At 53.2% G+C, this 26,082-nt stretch overlaps 3 protein-coding genes across 6 annotated transcripts in view; 1 reads left to right on the top strand and 2 right to left on the bottom strand.

Annotated features, from left to right (window-relative positions):
- Positions 1-23,647, top strand: part of Rnf123 (ring finger protein 123) — a 26,746-nt gene extending 3,099 nt beyond the window's left edge. For 3 of the 4 annotated variants that reach the window (XM_028756588.1, XM_028756589.1, XM_028756590.1), the window contains exons 4-39: positions 3,793-3,875; positions 4,005-4,099; positions 4,448-4,502; positions 4,598-4,683; positions 4,923-5,009; positions 5,209-5,276; positions 5,421-5,546; positions 5,935-6,049; positions 6,127-6,231; positions 6,619-6,744; positions 6,860-6,952; positions 7,024-7,097; positions 7,780-7,897; positions 8,087-8,186; positions 8,370-8,431; positions 8,586-8,657; positions 8,872-8,992; positions 9,601-9,702; positions 11,164-11,270; positions 11,504-11,702; positions 12,167-12,312; positions 12,538-12,621; positions 13,337-13,444; positions 15,414-15,591; positions 16,365-16,439; positions 16,589-16,676; positions 16,763-16,850; positions 16,935-17,019; positions 18,240-18,379; positions 18,488-18,676; positions 18,766-18,841; positions 19,076-19,160; positions 22,732-22,874; positions 23,007-23,101; positions 23,202-23,287; positions 23,363-23,647. In XM_028756588.1, coding sequence (XP_028612421.1) covers positions 3,793-3,875; positions 4,005-4,099; positions 4,448-4,502; positions 4,598-4,683; positions 4,923-5,009; positions 5,209-5,276; positions 5,421-5,546; positions 5,935-6,049; positions 6,127-6,231; positions 6,619-6,744; positions 6,860-6,952; positions 7,024-7,097; positions 7,780-7,897; positions 8,087-8,186; positions 8,370-8,431; positions 8,586-8,657; positions 8,872-8,992; positions 9,601-9,702; positions 11,164-11,270; positions 11,504-11,702; positions 12,167-12,312; positions 12,538-12,621; positions 13,337-13,444; positions 15,414-15,591; positions 16,365-16,439; positions 16,589-16,676; positions 16,763-16,850; positions 16,935-17,019; positions 18,240-18,379; positions 18,488-18,676; positions 18,766-18,841; positions 19,076-19,160; positions 22,732-22,874; positions 23,007-23,101; positions 23,202-23,287; positions 23,363-23,483 — 3,781 coding nt within the window. In that variant the 3' untranslated portion in view covers positions 23,484-23,647. The remainder of the gene's footprint in view (positions 1-3,792; positions 3,876-4,004; positions 4,100-4,447; positions 4,503-4,597; positions 4,684-4,922; positions 5,010-5,208; positions 5,277-5,420; positions 5,547-5,934; positions 6,050-6,126; positions 6,232-6,618; positions 6,745-6,859; positions 6,953-7,023; positions 7,098-7,779; positions 7,898-8,086; positions 8,187-8,369; positions 8,432-8,585; positions 8,658-8,871; positions 8,993-9,600; positions 9,703-11,163; positions 11,271-11,503; positions 11,703-12,166; positions 12,313-12,537; positions 12,622-13,336; positions 13,445-15,413; positions 15,592-16,364; positions 16,440-16,588; positions 16,677-16,762; positions 16,851-16,934; positions 17,020-18,239; positions 18,380-18,487; positions 18,677-18,765; positions 18,842-19,075; positions 19,161-22,731; positions 22,875-23,006; positions 23,102-23,201; positions 23,288-23,362) is intronic. The other variant, XM_028756591.1, reaches the window with a different exon arrangement.
- Amigo3 (adhesion molecule with Ig like domain 3) lies at positions 19,496-22,978 on the bottom strand. Its single transcript, XM_028756592.1, has one exon. It carries the CDS (start codon positions 21,893-21,895, stop codon positions 20,369-20,371), a length of 1,527 nt encoding a protein of 508 aa, XP_028612425.1. The 5' UTR covers positions 21,896-22,978; the 3' UTR covers positions 19,496-20,368.
- On the bottom strand, positions 23,617-26,082 carry Gmppb (GDP-mannose pyrophosphorylase B). The gene is made up of 9 exons (XM_028756593.1): positions 25,701-26,082; positions 25,505-25,585; positions 25,372-25,420; positions 25,081-25,223; positions 24,718-24,876; positions 24,547-24,625; positions 24,343-24,470; positions 24,077-24,259; positions 23,617-23,994 (listed from the first exon to the last, which is right to left on the bottom strand). The coding sequence occupies exons 1-9, from the start codon at positions 25,827-25,829 to the stop codon at positions 23,863-23,865; spliced, it is 1,083 nt and encodes a 360-aa protein (XP_028612426.1). The 5' UTR covers positions 25,830-26,082; the 3' UTR covers positions 23,617-23,862.

Below are 26,082 nucleotides of genomic sequence, written 5' to 3'. Positions count from 1 at the left end.
AGGCTGCCCTCAAACATCAGCCTGCCTCCCTAGTGCTGGGACTAAAGGTGTGCGGGAATACAATGTAGCTTGATCTTATCCTTCCCCTTGCACTCTCTTTGGAAAGGCCCAGCTTCTTAAGATGGCAAGTCTTTGTGTGTATCTCTGTGTGTATAAACCTATGAAACAATGACTAGCATCAATCTAGTGAATGCATTAATCACTTTTAAATATTTTTGGAAATTAGAAGCAGGCAGGCTGATGTTTGAGGCCAGCCTGGTCTACAGAGCTAGTTGCAGGATTTTTTTTTTTTTTTGAAATTAGAATTCTTTTTCTTCTTTCTTTCTTTCTTTCTTTCTTTCTTTCTTTCTTTCTTTCTCTCTTTATTTATTTATTGAGGTAGGGTCTCATTATATATTGCTGGCTGTCTTGGAACTTACTATGTAGACCAGGTTGGCCATGAATTCACAAAGATCTGCCTGCCTCTGGCCAGCTTTAGAATTCTATTTTTATTTCATGAATATTTTTCATGGTATGAATATTTTTCATGGTATGAATATTTTTCATGGTATGAATATTTTTCATGGTATGAATTGATTTTTGATGGATATCTTTCAGGGCCAGAGTTCTGCCATGGCCCATACCACTGTGTACACTTCAGAGGCTCTTTTGCTTGTGTAAATGTGGTGTGAGGGTGCCTAGGGATGGCTAAACTGTTTGACTTGCAACTACTTTTAAAAAAAAATGGGTGGGGGGCTGGAGAGGTGTCTCAGCAGTTAAGAACACTGCCTGCTCTTCCAGAGGTCCTGAGTTCAATTTCCAGCAATCACATGGTGGCTCACAACAGGGATTCAATGCCTTCTTCTGGTGTATCTGAAGACAGTGACAGTGTACTCATATACATAAAATGAATCTTTTAAAAAAAAAAGTGATTTTTGCCTGAGTGGTGGCACATGCCTTTAATCCCAGCAGTCAGCAAGCAGAAGAAGGCAAATCTCTGTGAGTTCGAGGCCAGCTTTATCTACAAAATGAGTTCCAGGACAGCCAAGGCTACACAGAGAAACTCCTTCTGAGAAAGAAAAACAATCAATTTTGCTATATAGCCCAGGCTGGTCCTGAGTAATAAGCTTCTTGCCTTAGCTAACCTGGTGATGGAAATACAGCCACCATGCCTATTCTGCAAGCTCTTTTGAGACTGTTGCCAACTTAATTTGTCTGTGGGGGGTCACATAGGTTTTTCCTGCAGTGAAGCCAAATGTCCCTACCTGTGTGTTTCCTGACTCATGTAACTTTGATTGTTCACTATCACTACTCTTTGGGAAGCCCCCAAAGACAGCCTTATTGCCTGTTCTATTTAAGTAACAGAGTGGTCAGCCTGCTCTGGAGGGCTCCTGTCCACCCCCAAACCCCATACACACACCTTGTCCCCTACCTCCCCACCCTCATCTAATTCTGGCTTCTTCTCAGGGCCATCTGATTCTTACCCAGTGTGACCACTAGCAGATGCTACTGCTAGTGCTGTGGCCACCAGGAGGCAGGGCCATCAGTCACTGGTTGTGGAGATGTAGGATTCTAGGCCAGGACCTGGGAATTCCCAGAAAGGGCAGGCAAGCATTTGGCAAACGGCAGTGCCTCTGTGAGGGCCATCTCAGAGCAGCTGCCCACCGCTGGGTATCATGTGCTGCTGGTATAGGCACAGAGCATACCACTCCTACGTCATAGGCCCACAAGGATGGCTTTTGGAGAAGCTTCCTTTTGCCTTTGAACTTCTGGGGTATTCAGAGAGAGGGTTGCCTTCAGCCTTCCTCGTTACTGGCTGGGTAATGGTATTGCTGGCTCCTGACTTGAGCCTGGGGCTCTGCAGGACCGAGGAGGGGGCTTTACACAATCTACGTCCTGCAGTTTGAATTTAGCCCTGCCTTACAGCAGGAAGCATGTGGCCCATGAACCTGAGGATTAAATTGCCTTGTGGGAGCTGGTGTTCTGATCATGTATAACCCTTCCAGAGCCTGCTGGGTTTAGGCAGATGAGTAGAACAGGTACTGAAATTAGAGGAAGAACAGGAGCTGGTAGTCTATGAACTGGATCTGGATGGGCATCAGGCCTCTGCTCTGCCAAGTCCTGCTGCCTGTTAATACTGCCTGCTATTCTTAGGAGCTGAGGTCAGTGCCCTTTCCCTCTCCCTTTCCTTTTCCTCTCTCCCCTCTCCCCTCTCTCTGCTCTCCCCTCTCCCCTCTCCCTTCTCCCCTCCCCCCTCCCCCCTGCCCCCTCCCCCCTCTCCTGCCCACATCTTGTTGTGTAGCCCAGTTAGACTTTAAACTTGAATTTTTTTTTCCTGCCTCAGCCTCCTGAGTGCTGGGATTAAAGGTATGTGCAGCCATGCCCAGCCTGACAGGCCCTTTTTACTCGGTGCTTGAGTGCTGAGATGATTAGGCAGCCACCCAGACAAACTTGTCCAGCCCTTTTGGCTTTGGCTGCAAAAGATTGTGGGTAGATGGGCCGTGCATTCTGCTGGCCACCCAAAGACAGGGAGGTGTAGGATAGAGCCAGCCAGCTTCTCGAGGGCTGAGCCCTTCATACTGCCAGATCATGTCCGATCAGCCTGGTCTCCCCTGACTCAGTAGTGGAGGAGGTTGCTGCCGAAAGAACCATAGGTTTAGCGTTAAGGACTAGACTAGATAATCCTGGTGCTGGCCAACTCGGCAGCTGGCATCCCTCCCTCCCAGCCTGGTCTGTCCGCCTCACTTCCTCACCCAGCATCAATTCTGATGCACCTGAGAGAAGACGGGTTGTGAGCTACAACAAGGGGAGCACGAGCTGCCCCCTGGACTCTTCGTCTGACATCCAGCTATCTTGTTGTTTGTTTACTGATAAGGGGATTAAGACTTAGAAGGGTGGTGTGAGCACTCACTATTGAGTGAAGGAGCATGGGGTGCAAGTGAAGGCAGGAGGAAAAGTTGTCTATCAACCCTCAGTGTCCTCTTTTTGCTTGCTTGTTTGATATTTTCAAGCAGGCACTCCTACTGGCCTGGAACTTGCTAAGTAGACTAGTTGGCTCACCAGTAAGACTCAGATATCTGCCTGTCTCCTCTTCCCCATGCTGAAATTATGCACACAGGCCATCACGTCCAACTTTTTTTTTTTTTAACATGGGTTCTTGGGATTGAACTCTAGTCCTTTTGCTTTTAAGACAAACACCGAGACCGATAAGTTTTTATTTTTATGCAGCCTGAGGTACAAAAGCCAAATTGGGCTGCTTGTACGTTTTAGTCTGGTGGCTAACCCAGTATGCTGGCTTGCCAGACAAGTCCTTTTTCTAGAGCAGTGGTTCTCAACCTGTGGGTTGTGCTCTCTCTGGGAATTGCATATCAGGGATATACAGCACAATTCATAACAGTAGCAAAATTACAGTTATGAAGTAACAATGGAAATCATTTTTAAAAATATTTATTTATTTATTTTATGTATGTGAGTACACTGTCACTCTTTTTTGACACACCAGAAGAGGGCATCAGATCCCATCACAAATGGTTGTGCGCCACCATGTGGTTTCTGGGAATTGAACTCAGGACCTCTGGAAGAGCAGCCAGTGCTCTTCACTACTGAGCCATCTCTCCAGCCCCAGAAATCATTTTATCATTGGGGGTCACCACATGAGAAACTGTCAAAGGCCCATAGTGTTAGGAAGGTTGAGACCCATGCTCTGGAGCTTTAACCAGCCATCCTCCAGTGCTCAAGGAGGGTGGCGGGGACTTCTTGTTGTTTGGCTGAGCTCAAGGACTTGTGGGCCCCCGGTATCATCTCATTCTCTAGGAAACCGCTGAACTTCCAGAATCTGCCAGAGCACGTAAACCAGCTGCTACAGGTAGACAGTGAGGACGACGACGAGAGCCAGGGTATGTGACATTTTTGGGAGCGGGATGAGGAATGTGGTGTCAAACCCTGGAGTTCTCTGCACAGCTCATGTCTCCCTTGTGTCTGTCAGACCCTCTGTCATTCCTGACTTCACACATCTCCTTTCCCAGGACAAGTTGAAGGCCGTCTTGGCCCATCTACTGTGGTCCTAGACCACACAGGAGGCTTTGAGGGGCTTCTCCTCGTGGACGATGACCTCCTGGGGGTGAGTGTCGATGTCGCGGGCTCTGAGTGCACTCTTCCCGACACAGCCCCATCCTCTCTATTCATCCTGATGGAGGCAGCCATTCTCCCATCTTGACACCGCTCTAAGCCATTGTGTCAGCCCCCGACACGTTCCTGAAACCATGATATAGTCACTACCTCAAACCCTTTCAGCAAAGCCCAGAGTCCCATCGTGCCTGTCCCAGAAGCTCTGAACATGGATACAATTTCTCCTGCCTCACCCAGACACAGCGTAGTGTTGGCCATGACAAACTTGTGGCACCAATGCTAACTCAGCCAGGGACAGCACATGTGCCTGGAGAGAAGTACCACATTTTTCTCCTTCCAGGTGATTGGACACAGCAACTTTGGCACTATCCGTTCTACCACATGTGTGTACAAAGGTGAGCTCACCCCACTGAGGCTCAGAAAGTTAGGAAGAGATGGAGGCAAGTGGTAGTCTCCGTTCCCCTGCTGGGCCTAATGCTGCTGTCTGTAGGGAAATGGGTCTACGAGGTGCTCATCTCCTCCCAGGGGCTCATGCAGATCGGCTGGTGTACCATCAACTGCCGCTTTAATCAGGAGGTACACAGGAGGGGAGGGCTCTCCCAAAGAGGGGCTTCTGTTGTAGGCATCCTCAGAGCAGGAAGAGCCCTCAGAGCCACTCAGGAGCCTGCCTGATGCAGGTCGCCCACTGAGGATGGGATATGCTCCATTCTACTCAAGGGCACCCAGTATACAACCCTTCATTCTGGCTCCTTTGCAAAGGGCTCTGGTCCTCCCTTACCCATCTTCCCCAGACCTCACGAGCAGTTCCTTTCTAGGAAGGGGTTGGAGATACACATAACTCCTATGCCTACGACGGGAACCGAGTGCGCAAGTGGAACGTGACTACAACAAACTATGGCAAGGTGAGGGCCAACCTCATAACCATCCCTAGGTTGTTGTCTGGAGCCTCGGGCTAGCCATGAAGAATGTTAGGTACCAGGGAAGAGTCAGAGGTTTGGAGACTCCTGTGTCCTTCCTGTGTGGTCCTAGAAATGCCACTGGGATGCGGATCGGGCAGGCTGCTGTGCTTCTGTGTGTCTGTAAGGGTTCCTTTCGTGGCAGGCCTGGGCAGCGGGGGACATTGTGAGCTGCCTCATTGATCTGGATGATGGTACTCTGTCCTTTTGCCTGTGAGTCTCCTCCCTCTGTCTACAGACCCAGCCAGACTGCCCCAGTTTCCTGCTCCCTCTAAGGGAACCAGGCCAAGTTCAGTAGGCCCAGGTGGGCAGTCATACCCTTCTAGCACTTGTTGACCTACTGTCTTTCTCTCCCAGGAATGGTGTGTCACTGGGCACTGCCTTTGAGAACCTTTCCAGGGGCCTAGGAATGGCGTACTTCCCAGCCATCAGCCTGTCGTTCAAGGAGTCTGTGGCATTCAACTTTGGCAGCCGTCCTTTGCGATATCATTTTGGGAAGATGTCTGTGGGTGGCTTGGCATCTAGGATGAAGGTCTCCCTCCCTCAGGAGCACTATGGGCTGGTGGCAGGCCTAGCTACTGCAATACATATACAAGATGCAGCTTAGTTAGGTTGGTCCAAGAACAAAAGTCCTTTTAAGGTGGGTGCCATTAGCTGTCTCCATTGAGCAGGTAAGCATGAAATGACAAAGGAGTCCCTCCCAACCCCACTACAGAGCCCCCCACGAGGCAGAGAATTGTGATGCAGATGGGGGGTGCCCTGCAACTTGCACCTCTGATTAAGCTCTGGTTAGGAGAGAGAGAGGGAACAAAGGAGAGGAACCATGTATCTAAGCCTCAGGTTGAGCATTGCTGGCTTAACTCAGTGGCACCTACCCAGTTGCGGGCTTCCGGCCCCTGCAGGACCCTCCGTTTGCTGACCTGGTCCGGGCACAGAGGTTGCTGGGCTGCTTCCAGGCAGTGCTAAGTGTGGAGCTGGACCCTGTGGTGAGCCAGGGTCTGGGCTGGGTGAACTTGGGTCTTACCCTAGCCCCCCTCCCCTCATTCTTTCTCCCACCTAACAGGAAGGGCGATTGGTGGAGAAGGAAAGCTCTGAGTGGCAGCTGCAAGGGCAGCCCACCGTCCTCCTCACTCTGGCCCACATCTTCCATCACTTTGCACCGCTTCTGGTGAGGAGATGGTGGGGAAGGGAAGGGGGGACATGCTAAATGTGTCTGTGGTAGATACATGCATCCGCCAGGGCCTCAGGTGCTCAGATGCATGAGGCCCAGTGTGCTACCTCCAGGGTTCTGTATGACCACAGCCCTCAGCCCTTCAGAACAGCATCCTGGGGAGGAAGTGCCGTGCTATTACAGGCTAAGGAAACAAAGCCATGAACAAAGCCCTAGGGAGATTATGGGCCAGGAGCCCCGCTTGTCCCTCAGTCAGACTCTGGAAGGAGCCCAGCTTGAAGGACTCAAGACTTGGTGCCTGAGGCCTGCTTCTTCAGTATGAGAAGAGGTCTCCTGAGTAGAGCAGGAGGCCACAACTTTACTAGTGTCTGCCCTTTGCTGCAGCGCAAGGTATACCTGGTGGAGGCTGTGCTAATGAGCTTCCTACTGGGCATTGTGGAGAAGGGCACACCTGAGCAGGCACAGTCTGTGGTACACCAGATCTTGGACCTCTTGTGGCTCTTCATGGAGGTAAGATTTCTGACCCAGGCTCAGGCCAGGCTGTCAGATTCCATCATGGGTAAGGGAGGTATGGTAGGGTCTTTGAAAAGGCCCCCATCATGGCTGCCCTAGCATCTCTTCCCAGGACTATGAGGTACAGGATTGCCTCAAGCAGTTGATGATGTCTCTGCTACGTCTCTACCGATTCTCGCCTATTGTTCCAGACCTGGGTTTACAGGTGGGAACATCTGTCCCTGCCCTGAGCCCCCTGAGCCTCGCCTGCCTATTCTGAGTACCCCTTCTCCACAGATCCACTACCTGCGCCTCACTATGTCCATCCTGAGACATGAGAAGTCCCGCAAGTTCCTGCTTAGCAATGTCCTGTATCCTGCTGCCAGGCCGACCTGCCATGTAGTACCTCCTAACATCAGCAGAGGGCAGTGTTCATCAGGCCAGGGGTTTTGAGAAAGGTTCAGAAGACCACAGCTTTGTCCCAACCCCTTTACAGAGCAGAGAAGGCAAAAGGGAGGAGGAGGCAGCTGCATATCTGCCCAGACCGGGCTATTCTTCACTGTGACTGTGGAGGTGTGGGAAAGCTCCGTAGCCTCTCTTCAGCTCATCTCTGTACCTTTGTCTGTGTGCCACAGACAAGATCTTCTCTGAAGAAGCAGCCTTCTGCTTTTCCAGTGTTGTGAGCTGTCTTGAGAAAGAGAAAGAGGCTAGCTGACCAGGAAGCAAAGCAGAAACCATCTTAGTCTGGTCTCTTTCAGCTTCTAGTAGGCAAAAAAACAATGGAAACACAGGAACCAAAGCTGGGGCCTGAGATAGGACCATCTATTCGGTTGAGAAGTTTTTATCTTACCCTTGCTGGGCATGGGGCTTGCTGATTGATAACCATAGATCTTTGTTAATGTTCGAAATCTAGGAGACAGTTACATGGTGAAACCAGTACCTTTTTGGTGGGAGAGCTGTGGTGGGTATATCAGGGTGGGCTTCTGGGAGAGGGCTTATGAGGGTGTGTAGCAGGTTCTTTGGAGAACCAAGTTCTTCCTTGACAACCACCAGTTTTGACATGCTCCGGTCCGTGGTCTTCTTTTATATTAAGAGCCCTCTGCGCGTGGAGGAGGCTGGTCTGAAGGAACTCATTCCCACCACCTGGTGGCCCCGTCGCTCCAGCAGGGAGGTGGGCAGACCTGGAGTGGGATGGGAGCTGGCATAGTGAGGGCCTGCCCAGCGTACCTGGGCATCCGGCACCAGGCACCTGAGGCCTCTTCTGCCCTGGTTCTTGAGTGAGAGGTCTTCTGTGTGAAGTAGTCCCATGTAGTCAGTCCCTAGGAAACTCCACTCTTTCCCATTCTCCGCCCCTGCGTAGGGCAGAGACGGTCGGGAAGCAAAGGAGGAGACCACCGAAGAGCGGCAGCGAAGGCGAGCCTATGAGCGTGGCTGCCAGAGACTCAAGAAACGCATTGAAGGTCAGCCCCTGCCTCAGGCCTTGGGTAGGGACAGGGGATTTGTGAGTGTATATGTAAGAGGAACAGTTGGTGGTGACCATACCTAGGGTAGGCTTAGGGTACCTTAGTGCTGGAGGTCTGACAAAATTTCTTCCTGCTACCATTCCTGGGCGCCTAAGGGCCATATTTCTTGCCCCATTCCAGTGGTGGAAGAACTGCAGGTCCAGATCCTGAAGCTGCTGTTGGACAATAAAGATGACAATGGGGTAAGTGACCCAAGACTCCTGTATGGGTCTGTGGCTTGGAGGTATGCTGTTTTGGACTCCAGATAGCAGGGCCAGTGTACGTCCATCTGGTAGGGCGCAGGGTAAGGTGCAGGGTCCTCAGCTCAGCACGGCCTTGTTTTCCCATCACTTGAAGGGTGAAGCATCGAGGTACATCTTTCTGACAAAATTCCGAAAGTTTCTGCAGGAGAACGCCAGTGGCCGGGGGGTACGTATCCTCCAGGGTGATCCCTGTGGGCTTCCCGCTGTGTTACAGGGGCCACACACTGGGCATCCAGCACCTCAGCCTGCCACACAGCTGTTTCACCTGCCTCTGCCCTCTGCTCCCTCTCCCTCCTGGGATCCTAGGGCATGGCCTTGGATGAGGAGTGAGCTGGGCTCGGGGCTGGCACCAGTACATGTTCTCTGTCCTCTGCCCCTAGAACACACCTGTGCTCTGCCCCCCTGAGTACATGGTCTGCTTCCTCCACCGGCTGGTGTCAGCCTTGCGCTTCTATTGGGATGAATACAAAGCTTCTAACCCCCATGCTTCCTTCAGTGAGGGTAAGTAACAGCAAACCCGAGTTGGCAAGGCTGGACTGAAGCAGCCTGGAGATAGCCCCTGGGGTTGTAGAGAGCTGAGCTGGATGTGAGGGCTGTTGGGCCTTCTGCCCAGTTCCGTCCATTTCAGGAGCCCTGCACTCTGGGGCCATAGGCCTCCATTGTCTGACAATGGGCCTCCATTGTCTGACCACCTCCACACTCCTGCCCAGGACAGGCTTTGTTCCCAGACCTGGCACCCAGAGCTCTGTGCAGTCCTTTGTACAGCTGCCTTGATTGGGTTACTGGGCTACTTGATTGGGGCTCCTGTGTTTGGGCAGACAGTGTCCCCAGGGGTCAGTAGGAGACAGGATATGCACTCTGGGTTAGGGGTTATCTCTTGGTTTATCCTTCTGTTTTCTTGAGTAACCAGCTGCCAAGAATTCCCTCCACCCCAAGTTCTCCAGTTGTTGGAATTAACCTAAAACAGCAAGGAGTGGGAGAGACAAGGAGATCTGGGTTCTGGCTTGTTGTCTGCTTAGGCTTGTAGATGACCAAGGTCAGAAGGCTAGAGGAGAGGCTATGGCTCTGGAGAGTTCTCCTGCTGAGCCTCCATCCTTGACTCCTTGCAGAGGCTTATATCCCACCCCAGATCTTCTACAATGGCAAGGTGGACTACTTCGACCTTCAGCGCCTTGGGGGCCTCCTCTCCCACCTTAGAAAGACCCTTAAAGGTGAGTGGAGGCTGGGTAGAAGCAGTCTCTGAGTCTGCTGTCCTGTGGTGCTGAGCCATTCTGTGTCCACCAGAGGGTGCCCAAGTCTTTCCTAACTGTTCAGTCAGGATGACCTGCTAGGCTGTATATGATCTCCAGTTTAGCCTGCAGTGCCTTCTCTGGGCACAAGAGACAGGCCAGGCATGCACTGATGGATTTGTGGCCAAGTATGTCAGCCTGGGATTAGGATCCTGGTAAGGGGAGTGTAGCACTATCTGAGCAGCCTTCATTGGTGAACACAGTTCACTTCCAGTGCAAAGGGCCTGTGGTACTATGAACCCAAGGGCAAGAATTCAAATATGGATGGATTATAGTGGCACACACTGTTAATCCCAGCACTCAGAAGGGTAGAGGCAGGAGAATCTCCATTAGTTCAAGGTCAATCTGGTCTACATAGTGAGTTCTAGGCCAGCCAGGACTATGTAGTGAGACCCTTACTTTAAAAAGCAACACACGGGGCCAGAGAATTGGCTCAGCGATTGTGAGTTCTTGTTACTTTTGCAGAGGGCCAGGGTTTGCTTCCCACCTCCCACATAGCGGCTCACAATGATCTGTCAGGGAACCCAGTGCCCTCTTCTGATCTCTGTGTCATCAGGCATGCATGTGGTGCATGTACAGAAAACACTCATACAAGTAAAAGGATAAAATAAATCTAAAAACACAGTGTTAAAGATTAGCAACAACAAGGCATAGAAGCACCCCACTGTGGCCCACAGACAGGCTGGGAGGCGGAGTCTGGGGCAGGAAACTGTGGGGAGTGAGGCCACACAGAAGGTGCAAACCCTCCATGGACAGCTTTGGAAGACCTGACTGAGGCTGTGGAGTCGAATCGAGTCTATGTTATGAGAAGCTCCTTCTAGCTGCTGAAGTGGGGAGGATGGCCTGCAGGGGAACAGTTGAAAGGGGGTACAGTTATCCAGCTGATGGAGGATAGGGGCCTGTACCAGGGAATCAGAGGTGGTAAGCACTGGATAGCCTTGATTATGCTATGTGCCTGGGTGTCATCAGGGCGAGGGGCTGCCAGAGGCTGAGACAGCAAGTTCAGTATGTTGGAGATGTCTACAGACCCAGTGAGAAGCAAAGCCCGAGCCAGACGGCTGCTTGGAGAGTCTGCAAATGGAGGTGCGCAGGGCTCCAGCAGCCTGTGACCTCACATATTCCTGACCTCAGGAAAGAGGAGTTAGATCCATGGGGCTGTTCTAAGGAGGAGTGCCTCCTGCTGCTCGTTGCAGCTAGAGGAGGCTCCCCTGAGCTATGGACAGGAGGCTGGGATGGAGTAGAGGAGGAAGGGTAGGAAAGCCCAATGGGAGTGAGACGCACAAGCTCCCTGCCCAGCCTGCCATGCCGTCCCCCTCAGAGCTGCTCCCCTGTGGTCCCTCTTGTGCCGCTGGCCTGAGCCTCCCATCCTGCCATGTCTCTCAGATGACCTTGCTTCCAAAGCCAACATCGTGATCGACCCCCTGGAGCTCCAGGCAGCTACCATGGATGACCTGGATGAGGATGAAGAGCCCACCCCCACGGCGGCCCAGGTGTGGCCCAGGACAGGCAGTGGGCTTGTCCTTCATCTTGTAGGCAGGGGTATGACACAGGTCCGGTTTCTCTCCATGTAGGCAAGGACCTTCTCACCAGGGAAGGTCCCTGGCTACAGGTGGAGGCATGACCCCTCCCTGTCCCGTCCCCCAACCCTGTGCAGTGAGAGAGTTCTACATAGGCCCTAGTCTTGGAAGCTAGATTAGCTTCTGACTCCCTTTCTCTACCACAGCGTCCAATGCAAGCCCTGGCCATAGGAGGGGCACTGCCCTTGCCCCGGCCAGGCTGGCTCAGTTCTCCAACTCTGGGCCGAGCCAACCGATTCCTTAGCACGGCAGCTGTGAGCCTCATGACCCCACGGCGGCTTCTGAGCACTATGGAGAAAGTGAAAGTCCGCTCACTGAATGTGGAACAGAGGACTCGTGAGGACAGTAGGTGCTGGGCAGAGCTGCTAAGGGACCTTCTGCTGTGTGCAACCCCTTATCTCTGGCCAGGCCCAAATACTCCCCTCCTCCCCCAACTCCCTACCACCTTGAGGTCTGGCCACATCCCAAGGGCACAGGAAGCACAATCTGAAGATATGAAATCAATACTACAAAAATAGGTCCTGGTGCTGCAGGGCCTTGCCCTACACCCTACCGTCTCTTGACCCATTCTCCCTGAAGCTCCCCTCCTGGACAAGGAAGAGAGAGGGAATTCCCTCTCCTCCTGGAAGGCCCAGGTGCTTTTGAGTATTTAAGAGAAAACAGAAGCTGTGTGTGGCTTTAATCCCAGCCCTAGTGAAACAGAGGTTGTCAGATCTGAGTGTAAGGTCAGCCTGGTCACACAGTGAGACTCTGTCTCAACCACAACCAAACACCAGAGCCTGGCTCTCATCCAGTATTCTGCTCCCCAGTTGAGGGCAGCCACTGGAATGAGGGCCTGATGCTGGGGAGGCCCCCTGAAGAGCCTGAGCAGCCGCTTACTGAGAACTCGCTGTTGGAAGTCCTGGATGGCACAGTCATGATGTATAATCTCAGCGTTCATCAGCAGCTGGGCAAGGTTTGCACTGTCAATCCGTGCATGGTGGGGTGCATGAATACTTCCAAACTTGCCTGCGGGGTGCTGGTGCACACAAACATGTTACTGCCTGGCCCTGAGCTGTATTGTATTTGTAGGAAGAGGCCCAATTTTGGGAACTTTGCAGGCTGGGTCCAGACTAGGTTTTTAAAAGCCTGGTTAAGGTACCCAAGGGTCACTCTGGATATTTGGTGTTCAATTCTCTAGATGGTGGGTGTGTCTGATGATGTCAACGAGTATGCAATTGCCCTGAGAGACACAGAGGACAAACTGCGTCGGTGCCCTAAGAGGGTAAGGCTGGGACCAGCAGGTGGGTATTGGGACAGAAGTGTGTTTGCACAGGGACAGTATACTTGGAGGGTCCTAAAAATACTTAGAGGGATGCCCCAACATCCCACAAAGGAAATCTGGTCTTGGGGTTGCCCCAACATTTTCCCTTGTCCCTGCCCTGACTGCACGGAGTGTTAAGAGCAGGGCTGGCTGAGGAGCCTGTATAACCTGAGCCCCATCGACCAGCTGCAGCTGGTGCCAAGGTTCCCCCACTCCTGCCCACTAAGTGCTGATGCAAACCCATCATCCTCGTTAATAATGGATGGACCCTGAGTGCCTCCTTAGGCACTGAGTCAGCAGGAAGCAGGCCTGGTTCTCCCAGTCCCTGGAGCCCCTCTGTCACAGCATGCCTAGACTGGGCTGGGCCTCCCGAACAGGCCTTCTGGTCCCATTGTCACCAAAGCCTTGGGCCTAGCCAGCGGTTGATGTTGCAGTCTGACCCTGTGTCCTGGATGCTCACACCAGCTCACAGACCCCTCACTTGTACAAACTGAGGGGTTAATTAGGGCCTTGTTCTGGAGCTTGCTCAGGGTCAGCACTGGTCAGCATTGGCAGAAATGAGTTTGGGAAGCAGAGCCCCTGCCTCGGGTACTAGTAGAGCCTATACCAGACTGTCTGGTGAGAGATGTGGACATGAGGCCATATTCTGATTGTCTTTTTCCTCCCTTGGGGTCAGAGGAAGGATATCCTTGCAGAGTTGACCAAGAGCCAGAAGGTTTTCTCAGAAAAGCTGGACCACCTGAGCCGTAGGCTTGCCTGGGTCCACGCCACTGTCTACTCACAGGTGAATAGCCCGGCCCTCTCCAGCATGAGCTGTTTTCAGCCTTTGTGTTTGACTGTTGGCCAGGCAAGGTTGCACAGGACCCTTAAAGACCCCTGCCTTCTTAGGGCAGGCCATTCCCTTGTGCCTGTGACTTAAGTAAGGGTCATTTCTGCTCCCTCCTGCCTCCTCTTCTTACCCCTCCTCTGAGACATTGATCACTCTACCCATGCCTGCCGGGCTCGTCTTGGCTTTCCCTGAACATGACTTTCTCTACATCTGCTCCTGGCTAACTCACCTGCCGCCTCGTGTGTCTCTGGCTGCTTCTCATTTTCTTTCACCTGCTCATTCATTCATAAAGGCTGAGATACATATTTAGGTGCTATCCCATGTGAGCCATTGTGTGAATGCTGGGAATCGAACCTGGGTCCTCTAAAAGAGCAGCAAGTACTCTTAACCACTGAGGCACCTCTCTAGTCCCGGTTCTCCATTTCCTCAACAATATTTTGGAAGTGGTAGGTTCCTCTGGTCAGCATCAATATTGTACCAATATTACACCAACAACCCGTGAATGGAATGTCTCTGATGGTGTCCTTAGTTTTTTCCAGCAAGATTTAGTTGTTTTCATTTTGTATCCTACAACTTCACAGAATTTGTTTCTAATTCTCCGTGTGTGTGTGTGACTTTGGGATTTCTAAACATAAGGCAGTGTTTGTGAGCAGAGGCGGCTTTTCTTCCCATCCCAGTTTGGATGTATCTGTATTTCCTGCCTAATTTTCCTGGCTGTGATCCCCAATGCTATGTTGAACAGAAGTGGCAACAATGGATATCTTTGTCTTGTTCTGAATCTCAGACCCAGAGTGGCTCCAGTCTTTGGCTACTGAGTATATCAGCGACAGGGTTTTCATAAGCAGCCCTCATTTTGCTGAGCTGCCTTTTCCTGCATCTTCAGTGCTCGCTCCCTCCCCTGCCTGTTATTAAACTGTGAGTGCTTTCCTGGACTACAGCTGCCCACAGCACTCTCTCCTCTCTGCTGTCTTCGCTTCCTCCCTTCCCCAACTCTTGGTCAAGCACAGGCTCCTCCACCTCTCTGAGGTAGTGCTCACAACTTGTTTGCCCTGTCCCCAGCCTCAGTGGCACATCTCTGTCACTGGCCCCTTGGCTGCACCAGCTGCACTTTTCATCCTGCCTCAGACTCCTCTTCCCGGGTCTTCTGTGGTGGTGGTGTACCCACTGCCCATGAGTGGGCCCAGGCCCATTCCTCACTCCTCTGTGTATTTTCTCAGGTCCTGGGATTGGGAACACCTCAGAGAGCTAGTGTCAAGAACAGACTGTGACTCTGAGCTGGGTTATGGCACCTTCTTGTGTCCTATATCCCTCCACTTAACCCTGATAGAGACTCTAAAAGCCACACTGGGCTAACAGGGCCTTTTTTATGATGGCCCTCCCTTTCCCACCAGCTTCTTCTTGGAGTTCTAGACCAGATTTGCCTGCCTCCTCCACATAGACTCTTGGGTAGCGCGCACAGGTGTCACACTCAGTGTGCTGGGCTATACTCCCTCCTCCCTGCTCCAGCCCTGCATCTCTGCTCCATGACCTTCAGCTGCAGACATGGGGACGCCATTCTGGGTGTGTGGGCGACACAGCCTGTCAGCGGCTCCTTAGTCCTAGATAGCCAGTCCTTTCCTCTACTGCCTTAGGCCTGGACACTGTCTTGGTTCCCTCACAGTCCCGTCCCCACTTGTCTCTACAAGCTTCTGTACTGGAAAGTCTCATCACCTTTCCTAACCAGTTCTCTCTTGAGTCATAGTGAGAACTGGCTGGGTTCTTGCCTGACAAGAATTCCATTCTTCCACCTAGACTCACTGTTCACACTTCCTGCAGTCCAGGTCTCAGTTGTGAGGCCATGGTCCTGGGTAGGACTTCCTGAGCCCTCGACCAGCTTGTGTTCCTGTGACCCTCTCAGTAAGTGCGTCCTTTGTGCCTCCTGCAGGAGAAAATGCTGGATATCTACTGGTTATTGCGTGTCTGCCTTCGGACCATCGAGCATGGGGATCGAACGGGGTCTCTTTTTGCCTTCATGCCTGAGTTCTACCTAAGTGTGGCTATCAACAGCTACAGTGCTCTTAAGAATTATTTTGGCCCTGTGCACAGCATGGAGGAGCTCCCAGGTGATGGGGCCATTCATGATTTGGGGAGTGGGGGCTGTGCAGAAAGAGACCTGCAGACTGGGTTTGGCTAGCCCAGGTTCACTGTCATGAGCTGACCATGCACATATCAAACTTGTGCACTGAATTAGTGCCTGCAGGCTTAGAAGCCGAGACAGAGAGAGATGCCCCAAGGACAGTCGCCGGGCGGGTCCCCTGGCTCTTTCCTTTGCTGGTGTTGCTGATGCTGCTCTGGTACTGGTCACAGAGCAGCAGTGAGCTAGGCATAGTGGCATAGTGGCTTGTCTTTGTAAGCGTAGCAAAGAGGGGTCTTGCTGGGGCTCAGTAAGAGCCTCTGTTTCATTAAGATCACTGATCCAAGCTGGGCCTAGCAGTGGGGCTTCAGAGTAGGCTGTAAGCTGGCAGGCCCCTCACCTGTCTTGTGCTTGGCCCAGTCCTTGCTATTACTTTTGTCTTTGAAGACTGAGCTATGGGGACCAAGGGACTTGGACTCTTGAGTCACCAGGCATATTCCAGAATGAGTTAGAGCCCAGGACAGGCTCTCATTTGGATCTGTCCACTCCCCACAGTGGATCTATGCCTCAATCAATCCCCTCCCCAGTTGCCATTGTATTGTATTGTATACTTGTCCAGTGTCTTCAGATGCTAACATGGGTCCAGACTGGCTCCCACTGCCAGCTCTGGGGTCTGCTACACAAGCCTGCCCACCCTGACAAAGGACCTGCCTTCTCTGGAACCTTTACTCTTCCCAAAGTCCTCACTGCCCTCTTTTGCAGGTTATGAAGAGACCCTGACCCGCTTAGCTGCCATCCTCGCCAAACACTTTGCTGACCCTCGAATAGTAGGCACTGGTGAGATGTCTTCCAGAGGGCCATGGGAATGGGGGTGGGATGGCATGGCTGGAAAACTGTTTCCTACCTAAATGGTGACCATGTGGGGATTAGGCTTGGGGTCCTCAGTTCATGCCAGAGACTTGCTGAAGCATAGCATATCCTGACAGATATTCGAGACTCACTGATGCAGGCCCTGGCCAGCTATGTGTGTTACCCACACTCCCTGCGGGCTGTGGAACGGATCCCCGAGGAGCAGTAAGTAGCTTGGAGGGATACATGCCCTACTCTGTACATTACCGTGCCCAGCCTCGCGTCATGCTTGCCATCGGTTACCTTCACAGGCGCATCGCCATGGTGAGGAACCTTTTGGCACCCTATGAGCAACGGCCCTGGGCCCAGACCAACTGGATCCTGGTGCGACTTTGGAGAGTAAGCCTGACCTGAGGGGAGCAGCTAAGGCTGGCTGGAAGGAAATGTCACCCTGCCCCTCTGACTCCGGCTGTCTCTCCCCAGGGCTGTGGGTTTGGGTACCGCTACACACGGCTGCCACATCTGCTGAAAACCAAGCCAGAGGATGCCAATTTGCCCAGCCTCCAAAGTGAGTATTCAGCAGGTTAGGCCAGCCCTGGTGACAGCCCCAGAGAGGCTGGTGGCGCTTCCCTGCTGCCCTCAGCATCCCTGAGCCTCCTGCTTCTCCAAGTCTACTGCCAGGCTTGTGTCAGGCTCCTGACTGTTCCCTCGGGCTTCCATTTTTCCATTATACTAGGGATGCTCCAGGATAAGATCCTTTGTTCCCTTTGGGCTTGTAGTGAAGGGTTAACAATGAAAGGGCCCTCCAGCTTGGTGGAAGTTCTGAAGGGTAGGGACATACTCTGTTTCCTGCCCTCTGCCTGCCTCCTTACTCCCAGCCGTAGTCCTGAAGTGTGTCTGCCTTCTTTGTTATCTCTGGCCTTGGACCCTTGACTCAAGAGGGGGCACAAGCTAGAAACTGATCAGGACCCAGAGGGGGCTATAGATGTGGCTAGAAACCGAAGCTTTCAGAGTCCCTGTAGCCCAAGGGCCTCCATCTGGCCTGGACAGGACGTCGGGCTGTGCGGCTTGCAGAGGGCTCACCACACTCCTTGCCTTGCTCACCAGTGTCTCTGGCCTTGTAGCCAGTGTCTTGGTCTCTGGTTGTTTCCAGAGAGGCCAAAAGTCTTGTGCAGACTCACACAGCAAGTCCTTCCTTCACCTGGACTCTAGGACGGAACTGAGCTGCACGTGGGGAGGGGCAGTGGGGCCTGACACCATCCCTGTGTGCGGGAACTATTGATTTGCATCAGAGGGTTGGAGAGGTATGTCGGGCCAGCTGCAGCGGAGAGCTCTGGTTACTGCTGCCCTTCTAGCCCAGACTTGGCGCTCAACACCTAAGCCAAATGCCAAGGCCAAGACCAAGGGCAGCAGAGGACAGCAGGGCACAGTCTGGGCTCTTCATGAAGCTGGCCTTGACACTAGTGGGAACAGTCTAAGTTGTCTTGTCTGTATCTGACATCTGCCCGACAGGCATGTGATTCTGAACTTGCTTTAGATCAGGCTGACAGGTCTCTGGCCCATGGGGTATGATGGTACTGGAAACACCTGCAGCCTGTGACTTACCCAGCAAGAGGAGACAGACTTGCTCCTAAACTCCCAAGCAGTACTGTTGTGCTCTGTTCCTCTGCCTTTATGATCTGAATGTTCTTAGGCAGGCATCTTTTTGTTTTTAAAGCAGTGGTCTAGGTGGACAGGCAGGAGTCCTGTCTGGGAGTCCCTGGTAACACTGCTTTCCTCTGTCCCCAGAGCCCTGCCCTTCAACCTTGCTGCAGCAGCACATGGCAGACCTGCTGCGACAAGGTTCTGATGTGGCACCTAGCTTTCTCAACAGCGTCCTTAACCAGCTCAACTGGGCCTTCTCTGAGTTCATCGGCATGATCCAGGAGGTGGGCTGTGGTGGGGCTCAGTGTGCTGGAGAAGGGGTGGGCAGAGACAAAGGCTGACCAGTGTTGCAAGGCCTCTGGTTGCTACCTGGCTACCTGTTGGTGGTTTAGATTCAACAGGCTGCTGAACGCCTAGAGCGGAACTTTGTGGATAGCCGGCAGCTCAAAGTCTGTGCCACCTGCTTTGACCTGTCAGTCAGCTTGTTACGAGTCTTGGAAATGACCATCACACTGGTCCCTGAAATATTCCTTGACTGGTCCCGCCCTACCTCTGAGATGCTGCTTCGGCGTCTTGCACAGGTGTGTCTATCTGAACGAGAAGGGTAGGACCCTGGGGATAACTCAGGTGGTGTGCTTGCCCATCCACCAATAGGCTTCTGCCTTCACAGCTGCTGAACCAGGTGCTGAACCGGGTGACAGCTGAGAGGAACCTGTTTGACCGTGTAGTTACCCTACGGCTGCCTGGTAAGGATCCAAGTGCCCCGCAGCTCAGCACACCCAGGCCTTAGTGTCTCTGCCAGGACACTAAGTGCAGTGCTCGATGCCCCATTCAGTACCAGGACAGCCATGCTGTGCACTCCAGCCTTAGCTTGCCTTAAGTAGGAAAGCAGTGGGAAAGGTCAGTGGTGTCAGCCAAGCCTGAAGCTTCTGCCACAGAACCAACTACATGAGTGGTTCATCTTCCTTCCCTCCCCGTAGGGCTGGAGAGTGTGGACCACTACCCTATCTTGGTGGCAGTGACCGGCATCCTGGTACGCCTCCTGGTGCACGGCCCAACCTCAGAGTGAGTGTTGGGGAATGTTGGCTGTCATGGGAACTGGGTGTGCACTTTGAGGAGGGGCTGGTAGGGCAGAGCCTCATGGTACCTGTTGCCTTGTCTCAAAATGAACTTCAGAATCTAGTTTGGGACACTGAGGCAAAGAATAGCTGGGGATGTGTAAACTGCTTAAACAGGTGTCAACAGCAACTGCTTTGGCTGGGCAGGAGGCCTTAGCTTTCAGCCATGCCTCTTGCAGGGGGCATAAATCCCCAAACTTGGAAGACGTGCTATTCTCTTATGGTCAGGACCATCCTGCTGGATCAAGAGCTGAGCACACAAAGCTACCCATCTGGGAAGGCTCAGCAATGAACATGTACCACTTTTATTACAAAATGCCTCAGTAGTCATCTAGGACAGGGCTGTCAGCTCCTCATGGGAGAGGCGCCGACCATCTTCCGTACCCATCTGCAGTGGGAGTGCTGGAGGCATGAACTGAGGGCTCTGGTTAGCCATTAGGTTGCGATGAGTGCCAGTCCTTGAGAGGCCTCCTGCTCTCCAGAGACGTGAGGCCCAGGTCAGTCACCTATCTCTGCTTTTTCCTGCTGGGGTATGAGCCTGAGGGATTGGATATGCCTGTAGCTGAAGACAGCAGGGCTGTTCTTACAGGAGTGTCCTGTAGGAGGTATGCATGCTCACCAGACTCCACAGGAGTTGCAAAGGTTTCAGGAGGCTGGATGGCAGTAGTCTGGGTCCTCTTTCAGTAGAGGGAGGGCTCACTTCCTCCTTCCATCTTAGAGTGGGAGCTGGATCTTCTGAGCTGTCATCTCCCTCCTTGGGCAGGGCAGGGGAAGATGGTATGCTTGACCCTTCTATACCACACCTTGACATCTCCATTAACTCCTGGAGGTGGTCCCAGGACTCTGATGCAAGGGCTTTTTTACCAGATTGGCTTGGTCTGTAATCTCAATGAGACATTTGGTCACTCTGAGGTCCTAGGAGAAGCAGGCTCTAGTAGTCTGAGGCCTTGTCCTGAGCTAGGCAGAGCAAGAAGCAAGTGAGGGGGTCTCAACGCCTTTACCTGTATGTAGGACTGTCACAGTAAGGTCAAGGCTCACATGCAGTTGTGGGACCAGGCACAGTACGTCCCACCAGCGTGTCAGTTCTCTAGACTGCAGCAGCAAACAGGGCAAGCAGCAGGAGGCCGATGACCCATGTGGGGACTCCCAGGCAGTCTAGCTCATCATGAGACCCTCTGAGCCGGTGGAACTGGCTGACTCAGAGCCAGCCTTGAGTTGCAGGCCCATGGGGTTGCACAAATCGAAGTCCTCAGCTACTGCTAGCTGCACACGGCCATTGAGGCCTTTCTTGCCTGGCTCCAGAAAGACCACATGCTTGTGGACACTGGCCTTGCGGCTGGGTGCGTCTGGCGGCGTAGTGCTGAGCACTGAGGACTGTGCACTCAGCTCCTGGAGTGGACTGGATGCCCGGGGCCAGCAACGGTTGCGACAGGCCCGCCGACAACAGTGGCAGCAGCCACGACAGGGTGGTGCAAACAAATAGAGCAACACCAGCACCAGGCCCACAATACAGCCCAACAGTGTGGTGAAGCCCGTGTTGAAAGCCTCTGGCTCGGGGCGAGGCTTTTGCACACTCACATTGTACTCAAGTGTCTGGTTGTGGTGCAGGTGGGGCCCACTTGCCAAGCACACAAAGATGCCTGCGTGCTGTTCTTGCACCCTGCCTATGGCCAAGCTGCCGTCAGCTAACACAGTGATGCTGCCATCCTGAGAGCCTGGCGCCACAAGCAGCTCGTTTTTCGGGGACACCCAGGCCACTTGTGCAGCAGGCACACTGGTGTTGCAGAAGAGCCGCAGGGACTGGCCTACCTGCGTGTGCAGCTGCTCTTCAGGCAGTTCTAAGCCTGGAGCTGCAGCCACTGAGCAGTTCTTGAAGACCTGGCTGTGCTGAAAGAAGCGCACTCGGGATTCTGATACTTTAAAGATCAAGCATGTGTACTCACGTTCAAAATCGTGCAGAGCACTTAGGCCCCGCTGGTGCCAGCGCTGGAGCAGGTGGTAGAGGCTGCAGTCACAAGGCAGTGGGTTGTTGTGCAGGTAGAGCCTGTTCTTGAGATAAGTTGGCAGTGCAGCCAATTCAGGGACAGAGATATGTTTCAGTGAGTTGGAGGAGAGGTCTAGAGTACGCAGGCGGGTTAACCCCAGACCGTGCAAGTGGTTGAAAGAAAAAGAGGAGAGTTCATTGCAGCTTAGATAGAGGTCGCTGAGCATGCTCAGGCCCTGGAAGGCATCCAGGTCCAAGTGCACCAGGCAGTTATTGAACAGAAGTAACTTCTCCAGCTCCTCCAGCCCATCCAGGTCATGGGTATGGAGTATCTTCAACATATTAGATGATAGATCAAGTATCCTCAGGCCACTGGCATTGGTGAACACACCATGACCCAGGACATCCAACCTATTGTAGCCTAGGTGCAAGGCACGCAGCCGGGAGAGGGGCGCTAACCACCCCGGGTGCAGGCGTTTGAGTGCATTATGGCTCAAATCAAGTTCTGCAGCAGTGGCCGGCAGTGCTACCGGCAAGTCCCGTAACCCACGGCCCGCACAGCTCAACACATCGGCAGCGCAGATGCATTTATTGGGGCAGTTGTGGGGAGCAAGAGGCAGAACATCCTCCAAATCTGAAGTGCCTGATCCAGCACCCAGCATGCACAGTAGTATGCCTGATAGCACCAGCCGGGCCATGGCAGTGACCACCAGGGAAGAGGTGGGGACAGCTCCGTGCAGGTCAACAGCTCCAAGACTCACCTACTTCTGTACAGACTTGCTGACTGTGGTTTGCTATGGCCCATGGCTTGAGAGGCACAATGCTGGCTCCACCTGCCCAGCCAGCAGAGAAGAAGCCCTGCTCTTCTGGTCTGGGGTTGTAAGGTGGGGCTGCAGCCCTTCTTCCAGCTCCCGCTAGCTTCTCCAAGAGCTTTCTGACTGGATTCTAAGTACTAGCTAGGAAATGACCGCTCAGGGGCGGGGACCCAAGCTCTCATTGGCTCCTGATGTTAAGGGGCGGAGCAACCATATCCCTTGGCACTTGAGAAGCCAGTGTGGCCACTAGAGGGCCCCAGAGTCCCAGTTTGCTTGGCTGGAAGCCTGACTTCCCTCTTGAAGAGCAAAAGGACTTAGGGGAGAATGTTTTCAGTCCTTGAAGGGTTAGAGTATAATGGCTTAGGGGGAGGCCTCACCCCTCTCCTTTTAGATTTACTTATTTGTGTGTATGTGAGTCCTCATGCAGAAGTCAGACAACTTGTGAGGGTGGGTTTTTCTCCTCTTCTGGGAATCAGACTCGAGTTGTCACTGGGTAGCAAGCACCTTTATCCTCTAAGCCATCAACAGCACCCTTCTCTTTAAACTGGTATACAGGTCATGTGGGTCCCAGAACATGAGAGGGTTGGTAGGCAATAAGGTGGAAAGAATGAAGGCATAATAATGATCGAGGCCTCTGGATGCTCCCCTATCCCCACATGGAGATAATGTTCACACAGGCTCACAGCCTTCCTGCTACCTATGCGCCCTCCCCTCTCTAGGACAGAGCAAGCCACCTCTGTGCTCCTGGCTGATCCCTGCTTCCAGCTTCGTTCTATAGGCTATCTCCTGGGGCAGCCCGAGCCCCTAGTACCTGGCACTGCCTTGCCTGCCCCTGACCGGAAACGCTTCTCTCTACAGAGTTGTAAGTGAACCAGGGGTGGGTCAGGGAAGAGTTTCAAGATCCTCAATTGCAAATTCCCAGCGTGGGAATATTCAGAAGCACTGAGTTCTAGGACTACAGGGGCCCTGACACTACCTACTACTACTAATCCAGATACGGATTACATCAGTGCTGAGGAGCTGGCCCAGGTGGAACAGATGCTGGCTCACCTGACCGCAGCATCTGCCCAGGCAGCAGCCGCCTCCCTGGTGAGTGGGGAAGAACAGAGGCACATGCCGTTTTAATAATCTGTAAACACCAGTACAAGTTTAAGGATCCCGCCCCAACTCTTTACTCTCTACCCTGTAGCCCACCAATGAAGAGGACCTCTGCCCAATCTGCTATGCCCACCCCATCTCTGCTGTGTTCCAGCCTTGTGGTCACAAATCCTGCAAGTAAGTGGGCCCCATGGACTTGGGGAGGCAAGTAAGGACACACAGGGTAGCACTCCCTCCCCTCCCCTCTTACAGAGCCTGCATCAACCAGCACCTGATGAACAACAAGGACTGCTTCTTCTGCAAAGCCACCATTGTATCTGTTGAGGACTGGGACAAGGCAGCCAACACAAGTGCCATGTCCTCAGCTGCCTAGGCCACCCTGGAAGCTCCACCATCAGCTGCGACAGCTCCTCCAGCCGTCTCCCCATCACCTCACTCTTACCATTTGCACCCATCTGCCTATGTAGCCTCACTGTGGGAGCCTGAGCTTGACTTTCAGTCCAGGCCACAGTGAGCATTAAATTATTATTCCATACAGCCCTGGCCCGGCTCTTCTTGAGGGAGTGGGGCCTTGTGGGTTATGCCCAGCAGGGTCCTGTCCATTTCTGTCCCCACCAGAAGGCAGATGTCCAACAGCTTTAGATTCATCCACTCCTCCCTAGACGGATGGCACCAAGTCCAGGGCCTTCTGAAGAATTGAGTCCTACCCTCCTGATGGTAAAGTGGGGGGCTTGGCCAGCCCTACATATCCCTCACATGATAATACGAGGTTCTGGCACCGACTCCCCAATAGACTTGTGGGGCAGCACGCTGGCTCCATTGAGGTAGAGTTCATCATTAACTATGACATCCTCACCCAGCACTGTTACATTCTCCATGCGCACCTGGAGGTGGGGATAAGCCTTGTTAACGGGGCACGTGTATTTCCCCGCTCCTGTGCCCACCCAGCCCAGCTCAGAGACCTACCCATTGGCCCACACGGCAGCGCCAGCCCACGATGCATGACTCAAGCCAGGAATGGGAGCGGATGTGCGCATCACGCAGCACTGTGCACCGCCGGATGCACACGCCATCCTCCACCACCACACCAGGACCCAGGCTCACATTGGGGCCAATGCTGCAGTTCTGACCGATACGGGCACTTGGGTCCTGAGAGCGTTGAGGAAAGCAAGAGTGGGTCATTTGTCTCCCATATCTGAAAAGATTAGCGACAGGCTGGGCAAGGGCCTCACCACAAGTACATTCCCCACAATGCCAGGGCCTGAGTATAATCTCTCTGGATGCTTCTGTCTCAGCGATTGCAGGAAGAGGCACATGCCAGTGAGGAAATCCTTGGGCTGTCCAATGTCCATCCAGAAGCCTGTACAGAGACATGAATCAGAGGGCTCTGCCTAGCCAGACTGACTACCCCTCTCACCCTATGGCCTCTGCCTCACCCTGCAGCTCCATGGCATATAGCTGCCCCTCCTTGGCCATAACTGGGAAGATCTCCTTCTCAATGGATGTAGGCTTCAGCTGTGGAAGTGGGCAATCTGTAAGCAGGCCACACAATGGAGGCCTGCTCCACCCTAGCCTGCCCGCCCGCCCGGTGGTTCTCTCCTACACACCTGGATGCGCTGCAGCACAGCCGGGCTCAGGATGTACATGCCTGCGTTGATCTTATTGGACACAAACACCTGCGGCTTCTCAACAAATCGGTGAATGCGGCCTGTGTCAGCCTCACATACCACCACACCATACTTGGAAGGCTCTTCCACCTTGGTTACCTGAACATAGAGGTGGAGGGTACCTTAGGCCTAGTCCAACGTTTTTTACCCTTGACACATACGACTATCCCACATCTCAAAGGCGTTCCCCAAAAGACATTCTGCACAGCTTTGCAGCAAAACAGTTTACGACTGGGGGTCAAGCGAGAACCCCCCAGTGGTGGGGTGAGGGTGGGGATGTCAGAGAAGGAAGTCTTCTCTTACCAAGATGGAGCCCTCTTGGCCATGGTGTCGATGGAACTGCACCATGGCTTGGAAGGGAAAATCACATATCACATCGCTGTTGAGAACGAAGAAAGGGTCGGCAGTCTCAGATAGTAGGTCTCGGGCCAACGCCAGAGGCCCAGCTAGGGAAGAGGACCAGTCATATGTTACCACCTTGTTGGAGACCTAGGTCCTTGAGTCCACATTCCAGAGGCCCCACCCAGCCATCCAGATTGGATAGTACCCCTTTACTGACCCTAAACTTTGCCCAAGGGCCTTCCTTTTACTGACCTGTCCCCAAAGGCTCCTCTTCATGAGACATAGAGATTCGGATTCCAAGCTAGAAAGAAGTCATCTGATTATGTTCTTCCTCCAATAGTAAGAGCCCAAAGGACCTAAAGAAAGGGCTAAGTCCATGCCTCACCCTTTGCTCTTGTGCCTTCATTTCCTTCTCCAGCATCTGTGACATGTAGCTCACTGCCAGGATCACATGCTCCACACCTGCCTGTCAGACACAATAAGGTGTGCTAACTGACTGGCTCGGTCCCAACGTATGACTACCCCTTGCCGCCCAGTCACTAGCCATCCCTCTTCCCGCCATAGCAGACCCACGGTCTTACCGCGGCAAGCGCCTCCACCTGATGCAGCAAGATGGGCTTATTGCAGAAGTCCACCAATGGCTTCGGAGTGCTCAGCGTCAGCGGCCGCAACCGTGTCCCATACCCACCCACCAAGATCAGTGCCTTCATGGCGTCTGCAGATGATAGCAGTGGACCTATCAGTCCAAAGTACTTACAGGCCGCCTGATCGACCCCTGCCGCGCACTTCCGCCGCCGTGCCCTGCCTTGGACCCTTCACCAGCTAGACTGACCAACTCTGGTGTCACCTCGTCCCCCTGCTCTACCTTGATGTGGGGTCTAGGGACAGCCAGAACCCAAGAGGAGGAACTGGTTGGAGACCGGCTGGTCCGGAGTTCCGGCCGGAGGCGGCGCAGCCAGTGAC

This window comes from Grammomys surdaster, unplaced genomic scaffold (assembly GCF_004785775.1).
Source record: "Grammomys surdaster isolate TR1022 unplaced genomic scaffold, NIH_TR_1.0 126131, whole genome shotgun sequence".
Lineage (NCBI taxonomy): Eukaryota > Metazoa > Chordata > Mammalia > Rodentia > Muridae > Grammomys > Grammomys surdaster.
The sequence above is the reverse complement of the archived record's forward strand: the minus strand, read 5'-3'. Positions and strand labels throughout refer to the sequence as shown.